Here is a 24,882-nt window from a genome sequence, read left to right on the forward strand (position 1 = left end):
TTTAACCTGCTTAGAAATCTTAGTTAAATCCCTCAGTTCATTAAGGCACATTTCTTACTTTGCATGCACATTACTGAAGGTGATGGTATTGCTAAGTTTCTACAACTACTATCAAGGATCCTCCTTCTTCCAATTTCTTTTTTTTAATGTTTATTTATTTTTGAGAGAGATAGAGACAGAGATGAGTCAGGGAGGGGCAGAAAGAGAGGGAGATACAGAATCTGAAGCAGGCTCCAGGCTCTGAGCTGTCAGCACAGAGCCTGACGTGGGGCTCGAACCCACAGACTGTTGGGATCATGACCTGAGCTGAAACCGGACGCTTAACCGACTGAGCCACCCAGGCGCCCCTCCTTCTTCCAATTTCTAAATACATTTTCCTCACTTCATCTGAGCCCTTGTGGAAAGCATACTCAGCTTTCTACTAACAGTCTGTTCAAGGCAATTTAGGCTTTCTCTAACATGCTTTTGAAAATTCTTCCAGCCTCTGCTTCACTGCCAAGTTGCAAAGCTACTCCTACATTTTTAAGTATTTATTATGGCAGCACCCCTCTTTTAGCTTTCAACATCTGTACTAGTTACCTCTTCCTGTGTAACAAATTACCTCAAAACTTAGCAGCTGAAAGCAACAAACACTTATTATCTTACATTTGGATGAGTCAGGAATCTTGGTGTGGCTTAACTGGATCCTCTGCCTCAAGACCTCTTACGATGTTGTTACGAAGCTGTCAGTTGGGGCTGTGGGGTCATTTAAAGGTTCCACTAAGGGACAGTCTGCTTCCTAGCTCACTCGTGGTTGCTGGCAGGATTTGAGTTCAGATCCTGTTCATTAGAGGCCTCTATTGATTCCTTCCTAGTGTGTGTCTTGGACAGTTGGCTGATGGCTTCCATCAGAGCAGAAAAGGGCTACCAAGACAGAAACCAGAATCTCTTTGTAACCTAATCTTGGAAACAACATTCCATCACTTTTGCCTTATTTTCTGTGTTAAATTATTAGGTCCAACCTATGCATGAAGGGAAGAGATTATATAAGGGCTTGAATACCAGGAGTCAGGGATCTTTGAAAGCCACCTTAGAAGCTATATGATCTTTGGCCACTGTTTGCATGTGATGGTGAATCTGCATTTACTGGGTTTGAAAATTGGAAGAGAGTGTCTAGAACACACCGATGAAATAATATTTACATAACACATTTAAAAGGATCTTTATAACTTTGTAACTTACTGAGACTTGAAAATAATTTTAGGAGCTTAATTTCTCCACACAAACCAAGTTTTATTTCTACACAAATGTACTCCTTGTTCATATCCTCACATGAAGGAATATAAGACTCTTTGATTTTTGCAATCAAAATACATCTGACTGTTGACAAATGAATCAAGTGATTTGTTTGCTTTTTCTCAGGTGCTGGTGATACATGTTGGTATTTACAGGATGTAAGAAATTAAATAAATGAGTTCATTTACCCTAGATTATTTGTGAGATAAAATTTATTCCTTTACTCTTTTAGTAGTTTTGGAATTATGACAGAAGAGGTAACCTTGATTACATTTTCAGTACAGTAAACATAGATCGTATGGGTCTAGGAATAAGTCTATAAACACACATATGAAGAAAAATCCTATGAATTTTGGTATTGGGGGAAAGGGGGCTGGGAAGAGCAGTTCCAGTATCCTATACTTTTCCTGGAAAATATGTTTTCATCAAAAGACTTCTGAAACCTTTTTCTTTGTTAGTCATACTTCAATGTGTTCATTATTCCTGCCCCAAACTCTTTGACTCTTGGCACAGAAACTACTTTAATCTAACAGACATGGCATCACGGCCTGAAAAATAACAGTAATAACTTTTTTCCACAGATTATTTCAGTGTTATTTTAGTTGGCTTAAAACTTGGCTTTGAGTGGTCTGATAAATACAGCAATGTTTATGTTAAAAATACATAGTACGTTTAAGCAACTTTTTCATTTATGGATTATAGAAGTATCATTATTTTTCATCCACGTTTCCCAGAGAGTATGGTGGTTTGTTTTGTAGTTATGCTAGAGAACATTAAGGTGGAATATTGGAAGAGAGTTTGTATAGATGACTAAAGCTAGTTATTTCAGAGTTTCAGCTAATTCTCTTATTAGATTTGTACTACTGAGAAGAATTGCCAACAACAATAACAGTGTTATTAAATAATATTGTGAATATCCAACCATGTTATAGAAAACCATATATTATAATAGTTCATTTTTAGACTTTCCCTAATATATAAAATTGTCTTTTTTTTCTCTCTCTTTTACAGGCAATATAACATTACACAGCAACATGGGCAACATCACAGTAGGTATGTGCTAAGCTGCTAGTTGGTAAATTTTGCATGCTTTTAAAAATAGTTATATTTCGGGGCGCCTGGGTGGCGCAGTCGGTTAAGCGTCCGACTTCAGCCAGGTCACGATCTTGCGGTCTGTGAGTTCGAGCCCCGCGTCGGGCTCTGGGCTGATGGCTCGGAGCCTGGAGCCTGTTTCCGATTCTGTGTCTCCCTCTCTCTCTGCCCCTCCCCCGTTCATGCTCTGTCTCTCTCTGTCCCAAAAATAAATAAAAAACGTTGAAAAAAAAAAAATAAAAAAAAAAATAAAAATAGTTATATTTGTGATATTTTATAAATAAAATCTGAAGTTTAGCTCATGAATCTGATATGTTCCTGATATGCAAGTCAAATATAGGCAGACCCAATGTATGAATATGTAAAATTGTTTCTGAAAATTCATTGACTCATCATCCTGTATATATTATATAATTATAGATTTGGTATCAATAAGAATAAAGTTAGAATTCTGATTTCACCACTTTCTTTTTTTAAAGTTTATTTATTTATTTGAGGGAGACAGAGACAGGGAGAGTGGGTGAAGGGCGGGGGGGGGGGGGGGAGAGAATCCCAAGCAAGCTCTGCATTGCCAGTGCAGAGCCCTATAGGGCTTGAATTCGTGAAACTATGAGATCATGACCTGAGCAAAATCAAAAGTCGGGACACTTAACTGACTGATTCACCCAGGTGCTCCTGATTTTACCACTTCCTATACATGGGCTAATTACCTAACTTCTCTGTGCTTCAATTTGCACATCTGAAAAAAATAGAAATTATAATAAGTACCTATTGTAGAGGGTTATTGTAAGAAGTGAGATCATATATATAAAGTACTTTAGCATGGTGTCTGACATATGGTAAAAATTCAATAAATAATTGTCATTTTAATTATTGTTCCAATCCCAGGCCAGAACTAATAGTGGCTAATGGTACTTAAGACCTCTTCACTACATGTGATGCTGTGCCTGTGGGAGAAAAGTTCAGCTTTCCAGATAGTTTAGATAGAGTTTTTCTCTCTCCCAAGGAGCACCTGCTTACCTATAGGCAAAGGCATAAGAGTGGTGGTTGTTTTTAGGCCTTAGAGAATTGGGAGTATGGATGGAAAATGAGGACCTTTGAGGGGAGGCTGTGCTTATTGCCAGGATGAATGCCCAGGGCCTCTTGGCTTTGTCCTTTTCGATGGTTTAAATTTTTCCTTTCTTTGTACTCATTTTAATAGTGAACATGTCCATTAGTCCTTTGCACTATCACTCCTAGATTTTCTGACTTTAAGTACATATCTTTTTAAATAATTTTCCAGAGATTATAACTTTTTTATTTTTTAAAAAAAAAATTTTTTTTTCAACGTTTTTTATTTATTTTTGGGACAGAGAGAGACAGAACATGAACGGGGGAGGGGCAGAGAGAGAGGGAGACACAGAATCGGAAACAGGCTCCAGGCTCCGAGCCATCAGCCCAGAGCCTGACGAGGGGCTCAAACTCACGGACCGCGAGATCGTGACCTGGCTGAAGTCGGACGCTTAACCGACTGCGCCACCCAGGCACCCCCAGAGATTATAACTTTTATGTTCAATGAGGGACTAAGTTGAAAATAAAGGCTTCTTTCATGATAGTTGTAAATCATTTTAACTAAGACAAGACAGATTTACCTGTGTTCCACTGGAAAATTGAGATTTACTGTTAACTATTCAGGCCATTTCATCAGAGGACACACCTAAGCATAGTAAAGGAAGTTTCTAGTGTGAACAAAAAGGTATGCTGGTAAGAAGCTGAGCCAGCTGGGGAGAGAAAATGCTAGACATGGGTGGCATTTGTAGCATTAAGGCAAGTGGGGAAAGAAGGAGAATGTTGCAAAATGAGGCACAGGGAATTTCATTACCAACTAGAAGGCCTTTTAGGCAGATATGAATTTGAGGACTATTTGTAATACAGTATGATATGATCATGCTAGTATTATTCTTGGATGGAAATGTGAAACATAAATGAAAAACCCTTCTCTCTAAAAGTGGAAATAAATGGTTATTTATCCATACTGGAAAAGAATAGTAGTAGCAAGGATGAAATGAGCAGCAATTTACATCTCTGAAGATGGTTTCAAACTGTACAAATGATTAACATTATGAATTCTTGTTAATTTTTCATATGAACTTTTTCTCACTGTTAAGTACTAGAGGGATTTTAAGATGAAATGTTTTCTTTTTCTTTGATAAATCTCTGTCCACTCAAAGAAAATGACCTGAGTACAGTGTTAAGAACTATAATTTATAATTTTCTTTATCAAAATATAAATTGTGTCCATGGCTTTAGATTGTTCTTAAAAATCTACAAATATATGAAGGTAAATAAAGCTTGAATTCTTATTTTGTAAATATCATTGATAAACTTTGAGTTTTATTTTGGAAGAATCTCTTACAATAAGAAAAAAAGTCTTACATTTGTTAAGTTATCATATTTTGATCTCTGGTAGTGTGGAAAAGTATAGACTTTAGAAGTAGATTTGGTGGTAAATTTTGGTCCTACCATATATTAGCTGTGTGACTTTCTCAAATTACCAAGTCTCTGAGTTTGCATTTTTTTTTACATAAAATGGATGCCATTTACATAGCACAAGGTTGTTGAGATAATAATTAAAGTAGTACTAATAGCCTACTGTAGACTGAAAGCCTTACCGATAACACAAACTGTCATTTAACACGTATTGTGTATGCTATATGCATTATATATTGTATTCTTACAATACAGTAAGCAAGGGAAAAGAAAATGTTAGGAAAATCATTAGGAAGAGAAAATACATTTACAGTACTGTACTGTATATTTATAGAAAAAAATCCACTTTTGAGTGGCCCCACACAGTTCAAACCCATGTTGTTCAAGGGTCAACAGTATATAAAATACATCGCAATGCATGGTAGTTATTCAATAAACTATCCCTCTCTTTCTCCTCTCCCAGTTTATTATCTATAATATAGAACAAGTCACTATGTTTTAAACTTAATTATTAAGGAAGTGTTCATTTCATAAATTCCTTTATTTCTTTCAATATCTATATTAATACTTTGGAAGAAAGGTATAAATTATGTCTTTATTTACTGCTCTCAAGATTCTGTTAACATTTGAAGACAACCTTGAGTATGGCAGTAACTAGTCAACATGTATTTATTGAGTGCCTGTTCTATCTCAGGAACTTTTTTAGGTACTGACCATAATATTGGTCAACAAAAACATAGTCTCCATGCTTACCTTCAGCCTGAGAAGAAAGACAATAAGCATGCAAATAACCAAAGATAACTTCAGATTGTGCAATGAATAAATAAGAGAGGGTAATAGGATAGAGAATGGGGAAAACAAAGTTACTTCAGTTAGTAATCAGGGAGGGTCTGAAGAAGGGACACTTGAACTCAAGCCAGAATAATGGGAAAGAGGCTCATAAAATTTTGGATGCAGAGCTCCCCAGATAGAGGAGTAGCTAGCGCAAGCCCTGAAAATGGAATGGATCTATCATTTTCAAGATCCAGATCCAGAAGCAGAACTCGTGGAGAGTTGTGGGAGATGAGGTACCTGAGGGCTAGATCATAGGGCCCTAATAGACATTGTGAGAGTTGGGACTTAATTTCAGCTACAACAGGTGTTAGCAGGCAAGTAATATCTAATTTTTTTTAAAGAGCAACCTAGCTGTTGTTTTGTAATGTACCAGAGGGTGCAAAAGTGGAAGCAGGTAACCAGAAAGCTTAATTTGTTTATCCATTCTCCTGTTGTTGGATACCTTGGCTATGTCTAATTTTTGGCATTTATAAATAAAACTGGTATGAACGTTCTTAGACAAGTCATTTTATGAAGACATATATGGATGATATATATATTTTTTCCCTTTCTTGGGTAAATACCTAGGAATAGAATCACTGATTTGAGTAGGTATGATAAACTTCCAGACTTTTCCCCCAAAGTTCCCTTTTACACTCCTTTCTACAACATATGACAATTCTAGTTGTTCCACATCCTCACCAACATTTTTGTCAGTCTTTTATTTTTTTTAATGTTTATTTATTTGTTTGAGAGAGAAAGAGAATGCCTGTGTGTGCATACAGGAGAAAGGCAGAGAGAGAATCCCAAGTAGGCTCCATGCTGTCAGCATAGAACCAGAGGCTTCAAACCGTGAAATCATGACCTGAGCTGAAATCCAGAGTCAGCCACCCAACCACCTGGCACCCAGGTGCCCCTGTCAGTCTTCTAATTTTACCCGTGTGCAGTGGTATCCCTCTGGTATTATTTTACATTTCCCTGATGACTAATGATGTTCAGTACTTTTCATGTGCTTACTGCTTATTAGTATATCTTTGTGAAATTTTGTTCAGGTCTTTTGCTCATTTATTTTTCAGTTGGATTGTCTTTTTGTTACTGAGTTGGAGGAGTTCTTTATATATTCTGGGAACAATCCTTTGTAACATTGTTTTTCTGTATTTTCCCTCAGTCTGTGGCTTGCCTGGTCAGTCATTCTGTTTTCTTTTCTTTTCTTTTCTTTTCTTTTCTTTTCTTTTCTTTTCTTTTCTTTTCTTTTATTTTATTTTCTTTTTCTCTTCTCTTCTCTTCTCTTTCTTTTTCTCTTTTCTTTTCTTTTCTTTTCTTTTCTTTTCTTTTCTTTTCTTTTCTTTCTTTCGACTGAGAGAGTATGGGCAGAGGGAGTGGGAGAGAGAGAATCTTAAAGCAGGCTCCACAGTCAACCTGACACGGGGCTCAATCTCACAACTGAAAACATGACCTGAGCCGAAATCAAGAGTTGGACACTTAACCAACCAACTGACCCACCCAGGTGCCCCTGTCTGTTCATTTTTTTAATGGTGTATTTGGATGAGAAGATTTCCATTTTGATGAAGTCTAATTGACCAATTATTTTTATGGCTATTGATTTCTGTGTCCTGAGAAATCTTTGGCTGCCTTCAATCATGAAGCTGTCCTGTTTTCCTCTAGCAGCTTTCAAATTTTTGCTTTTACCTTTGATCAATCTCTAATTTTTGTGTTTAATCTGAGTCAGGAAATCCGGATTTATTTTTTCCCATCTGGATGTTATTGTTACATCACCATTTGTTGACAAAACTTTCTTTCTCCAATGTATTACTTCAGCATGTTTGTCTAGAATGAAATTACTGTATAAGTTAATAGATATTTTATTATTCTATTTTCTGTTTTGTCTGACTTTACATTCAGTAAATGGTACTTTTCAAGGAATTTGTCTATTTTATCGCATTGTCAAATTTGTTCACGTAATGCTGTGCAGAGTATTCCCTTATATTCCTGTTTATGCCTATAGGATCTGTAGTGGTATTTCTTTCCTCTTCATTCCTGATATTGATATATGTATTCTCTTTTTCTTGATTAATGAGGGTAGACTTTATTTTCAAAGAACCAACTTTTCACTTTGTTAGTATCTTTATTGTTTGTTTTCTGATGTATTAATTGATTTCTGCTCTTTATTTATTATGTTCTTTCTTTTATTAACTTGGAGTTTCCTTGCTCCTCTTTTTCTAGCTTCCTCAGATAAAACATTAGGTCAGTGATTTTAGACAGTTTTTTTTTTTTTTAGAATTTTTGTTAATATTAGCATTTAAATTATAAGTCTGTTAAAGGCAGTGTATTCCCCACATTTTGCAATGTTGCATTTTTTTCTTCTATAATTTGGCTTTTGTAAATAATGCTGCAATAAGCATCAGGGTACATGTATACCCTTGAGTTAATGTTTTTAATTAAGTTTTTATTTTAATTCTGGTATAGTTAATATACAGTGTTATATTAGTTTCAGCTGTACAAAATACTGATACAACAATTTCATACATCACCTAGTGCTCATCACAAGTGCACTTCTTAATTCCCATCACCTATTTCTCTCATCCTTCTACACACCTCCTCTTTGGTAACCATTAATATGTTCTCTATAATTAAGAGTCTGTGTCTTGGTTTGTCTCTCTCGCTCTTTTTTTTTCTTTGCTCATTTGTTTTGCATCTTAAATTCCACATATGAGTGAAATTGTATGGTATTTGTCTTTTTCTGACTTATTTTATTTTTTTATTTTTTTTAATTTTATTTTTAATTTTTTTTAATTTACATCCAAATTAGTTAGCATATAGTGCAACTATGATTTCAGGAGTAGATTCCTTAATGCCCCCTAGCATTTAGCCCATCCCCCCCTCCCACAACCCCTCCAGTAACCCTCTGTTTGTTCTCCATGTTTATGAGTCTCTTATGTTTTGTCCCCCTCCCTGTTTTTATATTATTGTTGTTTCCCTTCCCTTATGTTCATCTGTTTTGTCTCTTAAAGTCCTCATATGAATGAGGTCATATGATTTTTGTCTTTCGCTGACTGACTCATTTCACTTAGCATAATACCCTCCAGTTCCATCCACATAGTTGCAAATGGCAAGATTCCACTCTTTTTGGTTGCCGAGTAATACTCCATTGTATATATACACCACATCTTCTTTGTCCATTCATCCATCGATGGACATTTGGGCTCTTTCCATACTTTGGCTATTGTTAATAGTGCTGCTATAAACATGGGGGTGCATGTGTCCCTTCGAAACAGCACACCTGTATCCCGTGGATAATTGCCTAGTAGTGCAATTGCTGGGTCATAGGGTAGTTCTGTTTTTAGTTTTTTGAGGAACCTCCATACTTTTTTCCAGAGTGGCTGCACCAGCTTGCACTCCCACCAACAATGCAAAAGAGCTCTTTCTCTGCATCCTTGACAACATCTGTTGTTGCTTGAGTTGTTAATGTTAGCCATTCTGACAGGTGTAAGATGGTATCTCATTGTGGTTTTGATTTGTATTTCCCTTATGATGAGTGATGTTGAGCATTTTTTCATGTGTCAGTTGACCATCTGGATGTCTTCTTTGGAGAAGTGTCTATTCATGTCTTTTGCCCATTTCTTCACTGGATTATTTGTTTTTTGGGTGTTGAGTTTGAAAGTTCTTTATAGATTTTGGATACTAACCCTTTATCTGATATGTCATTTGCAAATGTCTTCTCCCATTCTGTCAGTTGCCTTTTAGTTTTGTTGATTGTTTCCTTCACTGTGCAGAAACTTTGTTTTGATGAGGTCCCAGTAATTCATTTTTGCTTTTGTTTCCCCTGCTTCCGGAGACGTGTTGAGTAAGAAGTTGCTACAGGTGAGGTCAAAGTGGTTTTTGCCTGCTTTTTCCTCGAGGATTTTAATGGCTTCCTGTCTTACATTGAGGTCTTTCATCCATTTTGAGTTTATTTTTGTGTATGGTAGAAGAAGGTGGTCCAGGTTCATTCTTCTGCATGTCGTTGTCCAGTTTTCCCAGCACCACTTGCTGAAGAGACTGTCTTTATTCCATTGGATATTCTTTCCTGCTTTGTCAAAGATTAGTTGGCCATACATTGTGGGTACATTTCTGGGTTCTCTATTCTGTTCCATTGATCTGAGTGTCTGTTCTTGTGCCAGTACCATACCATCTTGATGGTTACAGCTTTGTAGTATAGCTTGAAGTCTGGGATTGTGATGCCTCCTGCTTTGGTTTTCTTTTTCAAGATTGCTTTGGCTATTCGGGGTCTTTTCTGGTTCCATAGACATTTTAGGATTATTTGTTCTAGCTCTGTGAAGAATGCTGGTGTTATTTTGATAGGGATTGCTTTGAATATGTAGATTGCTTTGGGTAGTATCGACATTTTAACAATATTTGTTCTTCCTATCCAGGAGCATGGAATCTTTTTCCGTTTTTTTGTGTCTTCTTTGATTTCTTTCATAAGCTTTCTATAGTTTTCAGTGTATAGATTTTTCACCTCTTTGGTTAGATTTATTCCTAGGTATTTTATGGTTTTTGGTGCAATTGTAAATGGGATCGATTCCTTGATTTCTTTTTCTGTTGCTTCATTGTTGGTGTATAGGAATGCAACTGATTTCTGTGTGTTGATTTTATATCCTGCAACTTTGCTGAATTCAGGAATCAATTCTAGCAGTATTTTGGTGGAATCTTTTGGATTTTCCATATAGAGTATCATTTGACTGACTTATTTAGCTTAGCATTGTACTCTAGCTCCATCCCTATTGTTGCAAATGGCAAGAATTCATTCTTTTTCATGGCTGAGTAATATCCCTTTATTTATATATGTACACCACATCTTCTTTATCCATTCATCTATCAGTGGACACTGGGCTGCTTCCATAATTTGGCTATTGTAAATAATGCTGCTATAAACATAAAGGTACATATATCCCTTTAAATTAGTATTTTTTGTATTTTGGGGGTAGATACCCAGTAGTGTGATTACTGGATCATAGGGTAGTTCCATTTTTAACTTTTTGAGGCACGTCCATACTGGTTTCCACAGTGGCTAAACCAGTTTGCATTCCCACCGACAGTGCAAGAAGGTTCCTTTTTCTCCGAATCTTCACCAACACCTGTTGTTTCTTGTGTTTTTGATGTTAACCATCTGACAGGTGTGAGGTAGTTTTGGTTTACATCTCATTGTAGTTTTGGTTTACATTTCCCCAATGATGAATGATGATGAGCACCTTTCAAGTGTCTGTTGGCCATCTGGATGTCTTCTTTGTATAAATTTCTTTTCATGTCTCCTGCCCATTTTTTAATTGGATTATTTGGCTTTTTGGTGTTGGCATGTGTAAGTTCTTCATATATTTTGGATACTAACCCTTTATCAGATAAGTCATTTGCAAATATCTTCTCCCGTTTAGGTTGCCTTTTAGTTTTGTTGATTATTTCCTTTACTGTACAGAATGCTTTTATTTTGATGTAGTCCCAATAGCTTATTTTTGCTTTTATTTCCCTTGCCTCAGGAGACATATCTAGGAAAATGTTGCTATGGCTTATGTGAGAGAAATAAATGCCTGTGCTCTTTTCTAGGATTTTCATGGTTTCAAGTCTTACATTTAGGTCTATAATTCATTTTGAATTTATTTTTGTGTATAGTGTAAGAAAGTGGTCTAGTTTCATTCTTTTGCATGCAGTTGTCCAGTTTTCCCAACTGAAATTTATTGAAGAGACTGTCTTTCCTCCTTTTTCAAAGATTAATTGACCATATAATTATGGGTTTATTTCTGGTTTTTCTAATCTGTTCCATTGATCTATGTGTCTGTTTTTGCATTAGTACCATACTATTTTGATACTGTAGCTATGTAATATAACTTGAAGGCTGGAATTGTGATATCTGAAGCTTTGCTTTTCTTTTTCAAGATTGCTTTGGCTATTCAAGGTCTTTTGTGGTTCCAAACAAATTTTAGGATCATTTGTTCTAGTTCTGTGAAATGTTGCATTTTAAAAATCATTCTTTAGAAGATTTTTAATTGTGCTTTTGATTTCTTCTTTGATCTTTAGAAGTCTATTTTTAAATTTTTGTATACTTAAGATTTTTATAGATCTCTTATTTTATTGGTTTCTAACTAAATTCCATTCTGGTCAGAGAAAATTCTTTATGTGGTTTCAGTGTTGTTGTTGTTGTTTTACATTTATTGCAGTTTATTTTATCATTCAGCAGCATATGGTTCTATCTTGTGAATTTCTGTGTCACATGCCATTGAAATGAACATACGGTATAATACATTTTTTGGGGGGTCTTAGCTGTTCTATAAGTTGCTGAGAGAGGGTTGTTAAATTTTTCAATGAATTCTGTCAGCTTTACATTTGGTTTTTGAATCTCTGTTATTTATGATATTCATATTCATGATTGTTATGGCTGTATGTTGAATTAACCCTTTTATCATTACAAAATGCCCTGCTTTATCTCAGGTAATATTCTGTGTCTTGAATTTTCTTCATCTAATGATGAAAACACTCTTCACTTCTTATGCTTAATATTAGTAATAATAAAGGCACTCTTGCCTTCTTATGCTTAATGTTAGCATGGTATATATTTTTCTATTCATTTACTTTCAGTCTATCTGTTTAAAAATCCTTTTTCGGGGCGCCTGGGTGGCGCAGTCGGTTAAGCGTCCGACTTCAGCCAGGTCACGATCTCGCAGTCCGTGAGTTCGAGCCCCGCGTCAGGCTCTGGGCTGATGGCTCGGAGCCTGGAGCCTGTTTCTGATTCTGTGTCTCCCTCTCTCTCTGCCCCTCCCCCGTTCATGCTCTGTCTCTCTCTGTCCCAAAAATAAATTAAAAACGTTGAAAAAAAAATTTTTTTTAAAAAAATAAAAATCCTTTTTCATAGACAGCGTAGTTGGCACTTACTTTTTAAAGTTCATTTTGCAAACTGTCTTTTAATTGGAGGATACAGTCCATTAACATTTAATATAATTATTGATATGGTTGGATATGTGTCTACCATTTTATTTTATTTTGTATTTTCTATTTTTTGCTTTTTGCCTTTATCAATTAATTTGATATATTTCAGAATTGCATTTTAATTTTCCTTTTGACTTTTTATTTATGCCTCTTTACATGACGTTTTAGCAGAGTTTCTAGCAATTTCAATATAGAAACTTAACTTTTCACAGTCTATTTAGAATTAATATTATGCCATTTTGTATTATGTCAAATAGATTCATTTATCCACTCCTGTCCTTTGTAGTATAGGTTGTCTTACACCTACATATATTATAAAGTTATATAGTATTATCAAGTTGGAATATTAGGAGACTTCAGATTATTTAAGTATTATCCTGATTTCAGGATAATAGATGAAGTAGTTTTCCCATGATTCCTTTATTTAGAAGAATATTTGTAATTCAGGTCAAAGGAGTTTAGACAATATAATTGATCAGATTCTTAAGTGATCTCATCAGTCATTTGGATTTTGTATACACATTACCACTCACCTCCCAAAACCCTGTACTTTCTAGTTTCTGTAACACCTATCTCTCTCAGAAGCTGAAGTGATATAAAAATTTTGATTATGTATATCAGAACCAGGGTTTTCCTTGGATTCATATTTTTTTTAAAAAATGCCTTTTTTCTGGAACACCAGATCATCTTCTATTTAAAATGAGTCAACAGGACAAGGCAAAGCTTGATAATAGATAACAGTAAGATAGAAGTATAATAGAGTTGTTCACCTCGCTTTACTTTCTTTGCCTTATGTTGCCCTTTTTTTTTTTTTTAATTTTAGGGAGAGAGAGAGAAAGAGTGTGAGTGGGGGAGAGGGGCAGAGGTAGAGAGAGAGAGAGAATCCCAAGCAGGCCCCATGCTCAGTTTGGAGCCTGATGTGGGGCTCAGTGCAATGACCCTGGGATCCTGACCTGAGCCAAAATCAAGAATTGGACACTCATTGGACTGAGCCACCCAGACACCTCCTTTTCTTTTTAATTTATATGTGTTGCCTTTTTTGGAAGGCACTGCCAGAAGCCATGTACTAGTAATTTTATCTTTAAAAAGAGAAATATGTTCATGTTTGAGTAATTTTATCTTTAAAAAGAGAAATATGTTCACCCCACTCCCTGGGGTGGTTTTGCCTTGTCTGTTCCTTTAAGCCCAGCCTCCGTATGTTCCCTCCCTACAGAATAACAAGCAGGGCACTAATTTAGAAAGCTTTACATGAAGTGACCTTAAAATTCTGCCTTTGCAAATCCTTTATGTCCAATATATGAAATTTGTTCCTTGTTCATGCAATTAGTGTAGCTTTGGAAGTGTAGGAATTAAGTTGCAGAAATGAAAAAATACCTTTTGTGTTGCTGTTCCTTAGTATCTACATGTTGAAACTTAAGGTAAAGTGATAAAAAAAAAAAATTCAGAAAATCTTTCTGAACATGTTTGACCCATTTTGAGAGAATTCTCCCATTATCTGAAAGAAAATGGCAAAATTTGGAATTTTAGCCTTTCAAGTAGTTATTATTCTTTGCTGTTAGCTAAATGTATATTACAAATAGCTTCTTTTTTTTATTTTTTTTTTTTTGGTTGTATGTAGTGATTAACTGGTAGTTGACATCATTTTTTCCTAATTGTATCTGTAATTTTCTGGGAAAACTCAAATCAAACAAGATCTTTGTCCAAAATTGGGATGATAGAAGACTCTCTGTGAGAGTCTACTTATTGCAAACATTACCTGAATTAATGATTTCTGTTCACTTCTTAATCACCCACCCTCTAATGTATATTTCCCTTAAGGCTTCTTCCAAGACCTATGGAATTTACCCATTATGTGAATTTCCAAAACAAAAATGAAATTTTTTAGAGAAAGCCTTAATTTGATTCTTGAGAATTAATTTTTAGTTCCAGTCATGTGTATTATAGAAAACAAAAGAAAATTAGTGTTTGTTTTGCTCCATAGCTTTTTAAATATCACTTTTGCTTTCTCTTTTGAAAACATATCTTGAGTTTTAATTTTTTTTAAACAGTCTCCAAGGAATTGGCCATTATCAGAGCTCAAGACTGATAACATGAGGATGTAATTTCTCAGTGGCTTACGAGAAAATTATTTAGCTTTTGTTTATTTCCCATTGGGATGGGGGGAGAAGTGAAAAGTACTGTTTATTAGCCTCATGAAAATCTTGTGTTTTTAGCCCCCTAGAGAAAGCAAGAAATCAAACTAATGTTTCAAATATTTTACTTAATTCAACCTGGGATAATACACACATTGTGTAGTCCACATTTTTTTAACCACAGTATATTTTTACTTGGCTTCTTCTTTGCAGTAAGAGGTTATAAAAAAGGAATTTCTGTTGGTAACTGAGGAGAGAGATATTCCTCTTTGCCCAACTATTCTATGTCATTTATCACTAGTGACTTAATTTCCCAGCATCAGTGTTTACTTTTTATACTTAAAAATTAAATAAATTGGGTCTGATAAAGGGCAATTTTCAGTATAGATTACAGATAATTATTATAAATTATCTTGGGGTCAGATTTTAACCAGCTTATTCCCAAGTTGTTTTCTTTATTTGGGGTCCTTTAAAACTTGAAAGAAAGATGTCTAGTATATGAATGTTTTTTCTCCACATTTTATTAAAAATATAATATAATTTTTGGCATTATTTTCACCACACTCCCTATTTTGTTTTCACTTTGAAGTAGTAAAGTTCCTAATAAAAGTTCCTGATAAAATAAACTTTTTAAGAGGCCTTTCTAAAACAAATATGCTTTGGCCTTTCTCAGGGCAGGTAAATTAAAAGGTTCAGTTGCTGTAGTTGAGGAGGAAAGAGAAGCTGCTTAGTGCTGACTCCTCAACGTCTTTCACTTACTTCTTTAACTTTATCAGCTTTTTCTTCAACTTGAAATGTTGGTTTTTTGAAAAGTAGGGTCAATGACGACTGAGAAATTTGAGTGTCAAATCAGAACCACTTAATTCTGATTTTCTTCTCCTGACTTAATAATATCTGTTTAATTCCAAATACTTGAAAAGAAATATTTAGATATAAACAAGCTTCACCCATTCTTTAAGTGACTCCCTTTTCCTCCATTTCTGCCCCCTAAGAAATGCAACAAAGTCTTATCTAAAGTAATCTTTCACTGTTACAGTACTTTTTTAGCACTAGCAAATTTGTTAAAAGGAGAAAACATCAGAAGTTTTTATTTTTGTTAACTTAGCTACCACTCCTATGTGTCTGTACATGAGAAAATATTCTTTAGGAAATATTGAAAGTTGAGAATAAACTAAATTTATCAATGGTGCTTAATAGTCTTGGCTGTCAAGGATCTACTGCTTGCATACTGTCCTTACTATATATTAGGTTGCAGAATAAACATGTTTATCAATGAGTTATGCAGGTTACTATAGATAGGGATTTTTTGTTAGTTATCTAGGTATAGATTTGTAGATTTCTGATACTGTTTTCATTTTTAAGTGAAAGATGGCATAATTATGAGGAAAATACAGAACCTTGCAAGACTCTTAGTGCCTTATCCTAATGCTGAAGCAGAGCCTTTTATTTCAAATTTTTCATTTCAGTTACTACAATAAGAATGATTATGTTTTTTTTTTTTTCTTTTTTCCTAGATTCATCCTCTGGATGTCTCAAGGCCTCAACTCATCTGGGTGCAATAGATGTTTACGTCAGCCAACTAGGGAAAGTGGAGTTAAAATCTCATGAAGGTTAGCCAAGTGGAATGTTTTATTTTGACATATCGTGTACGGAAGGTTTTATGTAACATCTAGGAAACAGATGGTCAGATTATCTGTATTGACATCGTGAGCTCAAGAAGATTTCTTCTGATAGAACTTGATTTAAAGATTGACTGGATGGGGCGCCTGGGTGGCGCAGTCGGTTAAGCGTCCAACTTCAGCCAGGTCACGATCTCGTACTCCGTGAGTTCGAGCCCCGCGTCAGGTTCTGGGCTGATGGCTCGGAGCCTGGAGCCTGTTTCCGATTCTGTGTCTCCCTCTCTCTCTGCCCCTCCCCCGTTCATGCTCTGTCTCTCTCTGTCCCAAAAATAAATAAAAAACGTTGGAAAAAAAAAAAAAGATTGGAGGGGGTACTGGCTGGCTCAGTCAGTGGAGCATGTGACTCTTGATCTCAGGGTTGTGAGTTCTAGCCCTACGTTGGATATAGAAATTGCTTAAAAATAAAATCTCTAAAAAGAAAAAAAAATAAAGACTGATTTGAAACAGATGGCCATAAATACTATCGTTCCCTTTGTAGTGCAAACAAAAATGTTACAATAGGGGCGCCTGGTTGGATCAGTTGGTTGAGCATCTGACTTCACCTCAGGTCATGATCTTGCAGTTGACAAGTTTGAGCCCCACGTCAGGCTCTGTGCTGACAGCTCAGAGCCTGGAGCCCGCTTCGGATTCTGTGTCTCCCTCTCTCTCTGCCTCTCCCCTGCTCATGCTCTCTCTCTGTCTCAAAAATAAAGATAAACATTAAAAAAAAAATTTTTTTTAATGTTACAATATATTGACTGTTACTGTGGAATTGTTAGTGTTTGGGTTTTTCAATTTGGTTTTATGTCTGAAATAGAATATCCTTTTGAGTGAAAATGCTCCCATACATTCTTTTGGAAGCTTTTCTACCCTCATGTAAGAGGACCTTCTTGAAGAGAAGAATTTCTCTAGAGAAATCTTTGCAAAGTATGATCCCAAAATAAAGGTATCACCAGGAAGTTCCTCTAACGTGATTGTTGACTTAGTATTAAGACTAGTATGACATGTCTCTTTGTATATATTTCTGTTACAAATAACTTTTCTAAGAATCCAAGTATTTCATTAAAAATACATTTTTTAGTCACGTGAAGACTGAATACAAGTCTTTGTGTACATGGTGCCAAGTGGCTCAGATACTTGGAATAGCTTGCCCATAGGGGCTGAAGTGGCCTGGGTACAGAAAGTTCAGAAACATAGCTCTGTTTATTATTTGTTTGTTTGCTTTTGTTTGTTTTTGTTTTTTGTTTTAAAGTTTCATTTATTTATTTTGAGAGAGAGAGAACAAGCAGCAGAGGGGCAGAGAGAGGGAGAGAGAATCCCAAGCAGGCTCTACACCATCAGCATGGAGCCTGATGCAGGGCTGGATCTCATGAACCTTGAGATAATGACCTGATCCAAAATCAAGAGTCAGATGCTTAGCTGACTGAGCCCAGCTGCCCTGAAAAACATAGCTCTGTTTAAAAATTGTTTTAAGTAGGGGCGCCTGGGTGATTCAGTCAGTTAAACATCCAGCTTGGGCTCAGGTCATGATCTTGTGGTTCATGAGTTCAAGCCCTGCATTGGCTGCCCAGGCAGCTCAGAGCCTGGAGCCTACTTCAGATTTTGTGTCTCCCTCTCTCTCTGCCCCTCCCCTGATCATGCACTGTCTGTCTGTCTGTCTCTCACTCTCTCTCTGTCTCTCTAAAAAGTAATTAAACATTTAAAAAAAAAATTTTTTAATAAAGTCTAGAAGATATTGCATATTGGCCAGAACAGAGCTATATGTATAACAAGGAAAATATTTCCTTACAGAAACCGGTTATTCCTGATGTTAGCAATATTTTTGGTCATGTTGGTTTAATACTTTTTTGTGCAACAAGGCTCTCTTTTCAGAGTGTCAAAATAAAACTACAAACACAGAGGCCTGAAACAGAAGGTTTTTTGCTGACACACAGGTGTGATTTGATTTTCCAAGATCACATTTTTTTTCCCTTTAAAATAGGATAATATTGTGTTTTCTCTAAATTTCTGAGATCTTCAGTAATGCCATTCAGGGTATTTTGTAAGTGCTATAAAAGTCATATAGGGGCGCCTAGGTGACTCAGTCAGTTAAGCGTCCAACTTCAGCTCAGGTCATGATATCATGGTCCGGGAGTCTGTGCTGTCAGCACAGAGCCTGGAGCCTGCTTCAGATTCTGTGTCCCCCTCTCTCTCTGCCCCTCCCCTGCTTATGCTCTGTCTCTCTCTGTCTCAAAAATAAATAAAAACATTTAAAAAAAAATTTTAAGTCATATAATGCATTCTCTTATTATGAAGACCCAAAGAGAAAAATGTAAACCATTGCTAATTTAATGTAACTAGTAACAGAGTAAAAACAGAGTTTTGAATAAGTAGCTCTTATATGAAAGTTATTTCCTGTTTTGTATATGGATGGGCAAAAAGATAAAATAAACAAAAACATTGTTAATCTTCACTTAAAATACTCTTGAGCATTATTTGGAATGTTATTCCAGTAACCTATTGAAATAGCGTATGATATAACAAAATTTGATTAGGATTATAACTTCGTGTTTTTTCCTATTGGAAATGGCATAAAGCTTAAAGATAACTGGAAACAAAAATTTCTGTCAGGTCTTTTAATTACACTTGGGAACAGTAACTTTTTAGAGTAATGGAAAATTATTCAGGATTCTGTTGCTTAATGGTTAGTAAAGACATCTAGAATCCTTTCCAACTCTGCTGCTATCTTGCTGTAGGGTTGGGGAGCCAACCCCTTGAGTCTCTTAGATGTTCTTCATTTTGCCATGCGAAAAAGAATGTTGCATGCTTGTTTTCTCTTCCTATGAGTTAACATGATGACCTTATTAATTCTTTCAAAGAGGCCATGTTTAATAGGCTTAAGAGTCAGACCTGCATCTCAGTACTTACTTTTCCATTTAAAATTTGTCCTTGATAAAACCACTGTTCTTAATATAGTATGTCTTCAGTAAATGGTACAATTAGTATTAGTTCACCTTTAATTTTAAAAAATGGTATTGAGGGGTACATGGGTGGCTTAGTTGGTTAAGCGTCCGACTCTTGATCACAGCTCAGGTCTCAATCTCAGGGTCATGAGTTCAAGCCCCGAGCTGGCTTAAACTTTATTTAAGTAGGCTCCATGACCAGTGTGGATTGATGTCAGTAACCATCAAAATAGTTTATGAAGTGAAAGAGGTTGAAGATATAGCAAGAGTTCTCTTTTCTAAACAATATAGTGTTAAAGATGGGAGATTTGGAAAATTTTTCAAGTCATGAGAATTCTTTCACAGACAGTAATGGAGTTTTGGTAGTGATGATTTTTGTTTTTAAGAATGTGGAGAAAGATAAGGATAGAGCTAGTTGCATTGCTTAACAATTGTTTTAATTTTTTAAGAAATTATGTTCATATATTTATTTTTTGAGGGAGAGAGAGAGAGCACGAGCAAGCAGGGGAGGGATAGAGAGAGGAAAAGAAAAATCCCGAGCAGGCTCCGTTCTGTCAGTTCAGAGCCCATTGTGGTCCTCTAACTCATGAACTGTGAGATCATGACCTGAGCTGAAACTAAGAGTCAGATGCTTAACCAACTGAGCCACCCAGGCGCCCCTATTTTGCTTAACATTTTTAAAGCTCTCACATATTTAACATCGCTTTTTCATTTAAAAACAGAAAAAAGTGTTCATAAAATTACCACATTTGATTTGTTTAGAGCTAAAAAGTCCTAGAAAAAGGTTTTAAAAATCTACTTTTTGTTAACTTAAATCCCTCATATCTGTTGTTATGGGGAATCTCCTGTCAGTAGTTTACATTTAAATCTTGAAAAGCAATTTGTTTTTTAAATAACATAACCCAGTTGTAGTGATATACCTTATTTCCCCCCTTTTTGAGGGATGATTATGAGAGTTTATCAGTTTTAGCTCAGACTTTCCAGCTTCAGTTAGGAATGCTGAGAAGATACGAAATTAGGGAAACTTAATCTGATGCTAACCAAACTAAAAGACAAACAGTGACCCATAAATGAGTGCATTTTAAAAGGAATCTTTGCAACATTCACAATGAAAGTCGTCCTGACCACTTTTGTCCACAGAGGAAATGGACCTAATGCTTTATGGCAGGGGTCTCTTACTTATTTTATTTGACTTATGAGAAACAGAGAAAGAAAAACTTCTGAAGCAGGAGTGTGTTGATGAATTTGCACTGCAACCCCAACAGATGTAATTGTTTTGGAAAATTATTACTTAGCTAACAGAGTACTTTTTCTTATTTCCTCCTTTAAAAGCTTAAATTACTATAAGATTGTAGTGGAAATAAAGTTGAATGTCTTGTCTCATACACAAAAAGACTGATATCCATTGAAAAGAAACATGAGTCAGTTGAAATTCAAATGTTCCCTTTTTTATTATTGTTATTTCCCCCATTCCACCCCACCCCCCACCCCAACATACACACACAGGTTACAACTGAAAACACAAGAGTTTAGGATTCTAGTTGTGTCAGTGATCAGTGAAAAACGAAGTCCTAAAATATGATGAGGTAGCAGTATGTGCAATACCACAGTGGTTATGAGCATGGGCCCTGTTGTCACTGAAGTGAATCTAGTTTGCAACACTAGTGCTATTGGGAACTTGAGCAAGTAAAATTGGGATTACAATAATAACTTATAAAGTTGATATGTAGATTAGAAGAGATAACCTAATTAAGCTGTTTTGCTCTCAGCAAATGCTCAATTAATGGTAAATACTATTTACAAACTACATGTGTAGTACACTACACTTTTCTGATATTGGGTAAGCTGACGAGATAGAGCTCTTGGCAGAAGGAGTTCATAATGTTCTAATGACCCATACCCTTGACAAGAATTACTGTGAATGCCTTGGGAGTAAGGAAAAGGCACTGCTGTTTAAATAAAATATGCCAAAGAGTAAAGACAGGGTTCTAGGAGCAATGCTGCCCTTTCAATCATTTTCCAAATAGCCCTTGGTACTTTTGATTTCTTTGCATTAATAAACTCGTTTAAATTTATTACAGGCTCTATTCTTGTCAAGGTCGCATCTTCTCTTCAAGCTCGTTTAGAGTTATCAGGGAAAGAGGTTGACGTGAACTCAGAAGTCCATGTTCAAGAAATGGCTGAAGCTCATAAAGATGATGGTGTAATAATTACTGGTAAGGGTGCTGCGTTTTGCTATGTAAGGTGAATAGTCATCTGTACATGAGTAGAAATATGGTATACATAACTGCAGTTTTAGTCTTTTATTCCTTTACACGGTCACATTTTGGTGTTTTGACACTCTTTTCTTCCAACTGCTTATCGGTAGCGCAATGAAGACATTTAATTTGAACTACTCACTAACCTGTCATTGGATAAAAGCCATTTAAAATATTTTTCTATCTCCAAGAGATATTTGCACACTCATATTCACAGCAGCACTATCACAGTAGCCAAAAGGTGAAAGCAACCTAAATGTCTATTGGTAGATGAATGGTTAAGTGAAGTGTGGCTTATATAGACAATGGAATATTATTTAGCCTTGAAAAGGAAGGAAATCCTGTCACATGCTACATGCATAAGTCTTGAAGACATTATGCTAAGTAAAATAAACTGGTCACAAAAAGACAAATACTGTATGATTCCTCTTATATGTGATATCTATAGTACTCAAGTTCATAGAAACAGAAGGTAGGGGAAGGGGAAAATGGGGACTTCTTCCATGAGTATAGAGTTTGAATTTTGCAAGAAAAAGTTCTGAGGATCTGTTTCACAACAGTGTGAATATACTTAACACTACTGAACTGTAAACTTAAAAATGATTGAGATGGTAACTTTTATGTTATGCATTTTTTTTACCACAATTAAAAAAATTTTTTTAACCATTAATTTTTTTTTTTTTTTTTTTTTTTTGCTGGTAAAGCTGCTTTCTAACTGTTGGCCTTAAAAATCATCTAAATACATAGAATGCAAGATTTAAGGTTACCTTTATATGTTTGCAATAAACACACATTTGGTTTGGTATTAGGCACATTGTAAACTTGCTCTTTTAATATAACAATTTCTTAGTCCCAGAAATGTGAATGGCTTTTGCACGTTTTTTTAAATTACCTTCGGCTGCATTGATGGCTGATACTACTTTTTAAAATATTTATTGTATACATGTACATAATAAATACATGTAAACGATAAAAAAAAAAAAAAAGAATTAATGCTGGTAAAGTTTTCCTTAAAATCTTACCAGAACGGCATTGGAAAAATGTGTGTGGCAGTGGTGGTGGTGGCAGTCGTGGCAGTGGAGTGTCTTCATGAGATAAGGTTTCAGTTTTAAATACAGGCATACCTCAGAGATACTGTGTTCCAGACCACTGCAATAAAGCAATTCAAATGAATATTTTTGGTTTCCCAGTGCATATAAAAGCTATGTTTATACTATACTGCAGTCTGTTAAGTGTGCAATAGCGTTATGTCTAAAAAAACAATGCAGGTACCTTAATTAAAAATGTTTTATTGCTGAAAAATGGTAACCATCATCTGAGCTTTCAATGAGTCATATAATCTTCTTGCCTTGATGTCAATGGCTGCTGCTGACTGTAAGGGTAGTGGTTGCTGAAGGTTGAAGGTCGAGGTGGCTGTGGCAATTTCTTTAAAAGATGACAGGGAAGTTTGCAACATTGATTCTTCCTTTTACAAATGATATCTCTGTAGCATGCAATGCTGTTTGGTAGCATTTTACGCACAGTGGACCTTCTTTCAAAATTAGAATCTATCGGGGCGCCTGGGTGGTGCAGTCGGTTAAGCGTCCGACTTCAGCCAGGTCACGATCTCGCGGTCAGTGAGTTCGAGCCCCGCGTCAGGCTCTGGGCCGATGCCTCGGAGCCTGGAGCCTGTTTCCGATTCTGTGTCTCCCTCTCTCTCTGCCCCTCCCCCATTCATGCTCTGTCTCTCTCTGTCCCAAAAATAAATAAAAAACGTTGAAAAAAAAAAATTAAAAAAAAAAAAATTAGAATCTATCCTCTCCACCTCTGCTGCTACTTTATCAACTGAGTTTATGGAATATTCTAAATATTCTAAATTCTTTGTTGTCATTCCAACAGTCTTCACAGTGTCTTCACCAGGAATAGATCCATCTCAAAAAACCACTTTATTTGTTCATCCATAAAAAGTACCTTTTGATACATTCAAATTTTATCTTGAGATTGCAGCAATTCAGTCACATCCTCAGGCTGTACTTCTCGTTCTTTTCCTCTTTCCACCACATTTGCAGTTACTTCCTACACTGAAGCCTTGACCCTCTCAAAGCCGTCCATGAGGGATGGAATCAACTTTTTCCAAATTCCTACTAATGTTGAAATTTTAACCTCTTCCCATGAATCATGAATGTTCTTAATGGCATCTAGAATGAATCCTTTTCAGAAGGTTTTCAATTGACTTTGCCCAGATCCATCGGAGGAATCGCTGTCTATGACAGCTATAGCTTTTATGAAATGTATTTCTTCAATAATAAGAATAGAAAGTTGAAATTGCTCTTTGATCCGTAAGCTGCAGAATGGATGTTGTGTTAGCAGGCATGAGAACATTAATCCCATTATACCTTTCCATCAGAGCTCTTGAGTGACTGACCACTGCATTGTTAATGAACAGTCATATTTTGGAAGGAATCTTTTTTTCTGAAAATAGGCCTCAACAGTGGACTTAAAGTACTTAGTAAGTCATGTTGTAAACAGATGTACTATCATCCAGGCTTTGTTGTTCCATTGATTGAGCACAGGCAGAATAGATTTAGCCTAGTATTTTTAAGGTTTTTTTAAAACTTTTATTTATTTATTTGAGAGAGACAGAGACAGAGAAGGGCAGAGAGAGCGGGAGAGAGAGAATCCCAAGCAGGCTTCATGCTGCCACCACAGAGCCTGATGCGGGGCTCGAACCCTGAAACCGCTAGATCATGACCTGAGCCAAAACCAAAAGTCAGACAGACATTCAACCGACTGAGCCACCCAGACGCCCCTTGCATAATTTTTAAGGTCCCTAGGATTTTCAGAATGGTAAATGAGCATTGGCTTCAACTTAAAGTCAGCAGCAGCCTTAGCCTGTGCCGAGAGGGTCAGTCTGTCCTTTGAAGTTTTGAAGCCAGGCATTGACTTCTCTTCTCAGCTATGAAAGTCCTAAGTAGCATTTTCCTCCTATATAGCGCTGTTTGTATACATTGAAAATCTGTTTTTTTTTTTAGTGTAGCTACCTTCATTAATGATCTTAGCTAGATCTTCTGGATAATTTGCTGCAGCTTCTACTAGCACTTTTATGTTATCGAGCACTGTTATGTTATGTTACGTTACGTTACGTTACGTTACTGCTTCTTTCCTTAAACCTTATGAACTAACCTCTGCTAGCTTCAAACCTTTTTCTTGCAGCTTTCTCACCTAAACCTTCATAGATTTAAAGAGTGTTAGGCCCCTGCTCTGGATTAGGCTTTGGCTTAAGGGAATATTGTGGCTGGTTTGATCC

At 35.9% G+C, this 24,882-nt stretch overlaps 1 protein-coding gene across 3 annotated transcripts in view; it reads left to right on the forward strand.

Annotated features, from left to right (window-relative positions):
• FAM185A (family with sequence similarity 185 member A) overlaps positions 1-24,882 on the forward strand; it is a 76,674-nt gene that overhangs the window by 36,932 nt on the left and 14,860 nt on the right. For 2 of the 3 annotated variants that reach the window (XR_009260541.1, XM_058725323.1), the window contains exons 5-7: positions 2,287-2,328; positions 16,253-16,348; positions 21,420-21,554. Coding sequence is in view for 2 of the 3 variants with exons in the window: in XM_058725323.1 (XP_058581306.1) it covers positions 2,287-2,328; positions 16,253-16,348; positions 21,420-21,554 (273 nt within the window). In the remaining variant the exon portion in view is untranslated. The remainder of the gene's footprint in view (positions 1-2,286; positions 2,329-16,252; positions 16,349-21,419; positions 21,555-24,882) is intronic. The other variant, XM_058725324.1, reaches the window with a different exon arrangement.

Source organism: Neofelis nebulosa, chromosome 4 (assembly GCF_028018385.1).
Source record: "Neofelis nebulosa isolate mNeoNeb1 chromosome 4, mNeoNeb1.pri, whole genome shotgun sequence".
NCBI lineage: Eukaryota > Metazoa > Chordata > Mammalia > Carnivora > Felidae > Neofelis > Neofelis nebulosa.